Below are 4,358 nucleotides of genomic sequence, written 5' to 3'. Positions count from 1 at the left end.
ACTTATTTTATTTTTTTTTTTTTAAATTAAAATGATCATCATGTTTTTGTTCTAATATATATATATGTATATATATATATATATATATACATATATTTTATTATTAACTATTAATTTATAAATATTCATACATATATATAATATATATTTTTTTGTCTATATTTAAAGAAATATATAGATACAGAAATTTATCTATATTTCTTTTCTTAAACAATATAAATTACCATTTTACAACATATAAAAATTTGTAATTTATATTCACACATTCAAAAAAATGAGAAGGAAAAATAATATATATATATATATATAAATATATATATATATTTTTTTTTTTTACGAATTATGAATTAAAATTGTGTGACATATAAAATAAATAATTATATATAAATAAAATATTGAAGTTATTAAATATGATATATACTTTTTTATTACAATTTAGAAAATTCTTATTTTTAATCATGCTCTTTTTTTTTTTTTTTTTTTTTTTTTTTTTACATATATGATGAATAAAATAATATAATACATTTAAATATTAATTTAAAGAAAAAGATGGTATATTAATAGTTTATTTTATGTTTAATAACATAATGTTATTGTATACAAATAAATAAATAAATATATATATATATATATATATTCTATTTTATATAATACTAACATACTGAAGTTATATTTTATGACACATTAAGAAGCTTTAAAATATTATAAATATCATCATTATTTAAACAAACATATATAGATATATATATACTTTTGTTTTTATTTATAAATATTAGCATATTATATATGATGAAATACAATTTATTTACATAAATGACTTAAATAATAAATATAATAATACAACATTCCAAAATTTTTACTAATTATTATACATATATATATATATATATATATATAATATATATATTATATATTCTTTTCATTTTTTATTATATATATATAACATATATATATATAATATATATATACATAATATATATTTATATACATATATAAATAAATAATATGCATTATTTAATATATATATAATATTATATATATGTATATTTAAATAGAACATATATATTTTTTCCATTATTTTCTATGTGAATAATTTATAATTTATAATTTATAGTTTTATATTTATCCTTTTTTTATTCTTTGTTACAAAATATTTAAAAGATTTATTGTATAGAAAAAGAAAAATGTCAAAAAAAAATTTCTTTCAGGACAAAATATATTTCTCAAAAGTATCAATAAAAAAGAATAATTTTTGAATGAAGATATAATATTATTATTAACTAAATTAAAATAATTATATAATATTTTAAAATATTTTTATATATGTAATATATATAATATATATATATATATATATATAATATTACATAAATATATTATTTATATATAATAATACGTATTGTTATATATTTTATTCTGAAATATATTTATTATATAATTTTATGAAACTATAATATTATAATATATATATATAATATATATATAATATATATAATAATTTGCCTTTCCTTCTAATTTAAGAATAATTGTTATTTTATTCTCTTAATTATTAGTTCTTTCTTATTTTGTTTTATTAAATATATATATATATATATATATATATATATTTTATCATTTCTGTATATAAGAATATATGTATAGTTATAAATTTATAAAACCATTTAAATCATAATTTATATGAATACATATTTTCTTTATTCATTATTATGTATATTTATCTTGTTCTTATATAATATAATATAATATACTTTTATGTTTTTTTATCCTTTTCATTTTATTTTAAAAATTTCCTTGTTATTATAATATATATATATATATATATATATAATAAAATATCTTAAAAAAAAAAAAAAAAAAAAAAAAGAATTAAGAAGCTTATATAAAAATGCATAGACGAAACAAAGAATATACCGTAAGAAGTAACAACAAATTTGATCTTCTTAAAAATGATGATGAGAAACATGTACACAGTGAAAGGAACCAAAAGTATAGCAACATCTCTTATCATATAAGAAAGTTATTTAGTTATTGTGATGCAGATATTTTAAGGATTGAAAATAATTTAATAATATATAATAGTTTAATAGATAATATAAAAAAGAATGGAAATAAAATAATAAAAAAGGAAGTTGAGAAAATAATTCGAGAAAAGGAAAAAAATGAACATTATAGTTTAAAAGAAATGAATGAAGAAGAATATAAAGTAACAAATTTTGATTTGAAAAAAGTAGAACTTGATTTTAAATTTATAGAATGTAGTTTATGTTTTGAATTAATTAAATTTATATGTATACAAGAATGTAATCACACATATTGTTTTTTATGTTTTTATCGTTTATTATATATGGAGAAAAAAGAAAATGATAATGTAAATAATGAACAGAATTATCCCGCGAACAATAATTACCATAACAACAACAATAATAATATTAGTACAAGTGTTAATACATCTACTAGTAATACACAACGTAGTTATTACAGAAGTAACGTTAGTAGTAGTACTAGTGATTTTACCTTTAGAGATAATAATTATAATAATGATTCTTATTTTAATATGGATAGTAGAAGATCAAGAAATAGAAGAAATGATAACAAAAAAGAAGAAATATATAAATATGAATTTGATAGAGTTCAAATGAAATGTCCCTTTTGTAAAGAACATAATGAATATATATTTATTTGTTTAAATAATTTCTATACCCATTTTACGTATGAAAATTTATTAAATACCCTTCTAGAAAAAGAAGTGGAGCAAAGCTTAATGTATGCATCAAACGAGCCCGTAGATTTAAGTGAATATACATCAAGGGTAAAAGAAAGTACAAGTGAGAAAAAGAGTTCAAAAGGTAGTAACACAAAACGATCTATGGATAAAAATAGAAAGGAGGAACATAATAATAAAAATAAAGATAATAATTGTGCTGATAAGAGGGAACATAGGAAAGAAGATAAGTGCAAGGATCAGAATGAAGATAGTACAATTAATAATAACAATAATAATAATAATAATAATAATAATAATAATTGTAGTAGTTGTATCAATACCTGTATTCATGTGCAAAATGAACGAACAAAAGAATCCTTGTTAGGTAATAGCGATACACATAAAGATATGAATTGTAAAGACGATTTAAAGAGAATTTTTTCTTCTTATTATGATGAACTCATAATATTAAGAAAAATATTAAAAAAAGATACATTATTAAATAATAATACAAATAATATGAAAAAAGTTGAAAATATGTATTTGTTTTTTTATTATGAAAAATATGTAAAATGGAAAAAGAAAAGAATAAAATATTTAGTAACGTGTATTAATTCACAAAAAAGGTATGCCTTTTTTTCAAAAATATTTGGTGATATTGAAAAAAAAATATTCTATGAATATTTCTATATATTTAGTTTATGTACACTTTTAACTAGCTATTCTTGTTTAGTTAGTCCATGTATTGATTACTGGACAAAGATACAAAATAGAAAAGTAGAAAAATATAAATTAAATCATAAAGAGGATAAATATTTTGAACAGATATATATAAAGAATGAAAAAATATTATTAAGAAAAAAAAATGATTCAATATATGATAAATATCAACAACATACAAAAAATTTATTTTATATAAGTGAAGAAGAATCAGAAAAATCTGATGATTATTTTAAAGTTATTGACATATTTTATAAAATATGTTTTACAAATTTAGATAATATTAATATATTAAGTCATTTAAAAAATTACTCTTATAAAAAATTAAATGAATTATGTAGACATATGCATGAACATAATAAAACATATTGTGATATATGTGTTGGAAATAATGATAATATATTCCTATTTGAATATAATATATTTTATAAAAGATATATTAAAGTTCATATTGAATATGGAGAAAAAATAGGAGATCAAAAATATCAAATTAGACATATATATTGTCATTTATGTAATATATATTTATATGATTTTGACACTTACATGAACCATGTTAATAAATATCATTTCTTTTGTAAATTCTGTTTTAATAAAAAACCCAATCAGTCTAAAGAAAATATTCAAAATGTTATAGACGACGTGGTATATTACGAGGAGTTGCATCTTTATGTAAGCGAAAAGGAAATAAAGACAAGTGCACAAAATATGTGTATATATGTATATGTGTATATGTGTGATATGTGTATATTTGTATATGTGTGATATGTGTATATGTGTATATGTGTATATGTGTATATGTGTATATGTGTGATATGTGTATATATGTATATGTGTATATGTTTATATATGTATATGTGTATATGTGAATATTTTTATATTTTAATTTTTTTTTTTTTTTTTTTTTTTTTTTTTTTTTTTTTTTTTTTTTTTT

General features: G+C 16.5%; 1 protein-coding gene across 1 annotated transcript in view; it reads left to right on the top strand.

Annotated features, from left to right (window-relative positions):
* Positions 1–1,885: 1,885 nt before the first annotated feature.
* Positions 1,886–4,358, top strand: part of PRSY57_1449700 (zinc finger protein, putative) — a gene marked incomplete at both ends in the record, with an annotated part of 6,261 nt that continues 3,788 nt past the window's right edge. Inside the window, one exon of the mRNA XM_012910093.2 lies at positions 1,886–4,096. Within this exon, the coding sequence (XP_012765547.2) occupies positions 1,886–4,096 (2,211 nt within the window). The remainder of the gene's footprint in view (positions 4,097–4,358) is intronic.

The sequence above is a fragment of the Plasmodium reichenowi genome, chromosome 14, assembly GCF_001601855.1.
Source record: "Plasmodium reichenowi strain SY57 chromosome 14, whole genome shotgun sequence".
NCBI lineage: Eukaryota > Apicomplexa > Aconoidasida > Haemosporida > Plasmodiidae > Plasmodium > Plasmodium reichenowi.
This window is presented reverse-complemented; position numbering and strand designations above follow the sequence as displayed.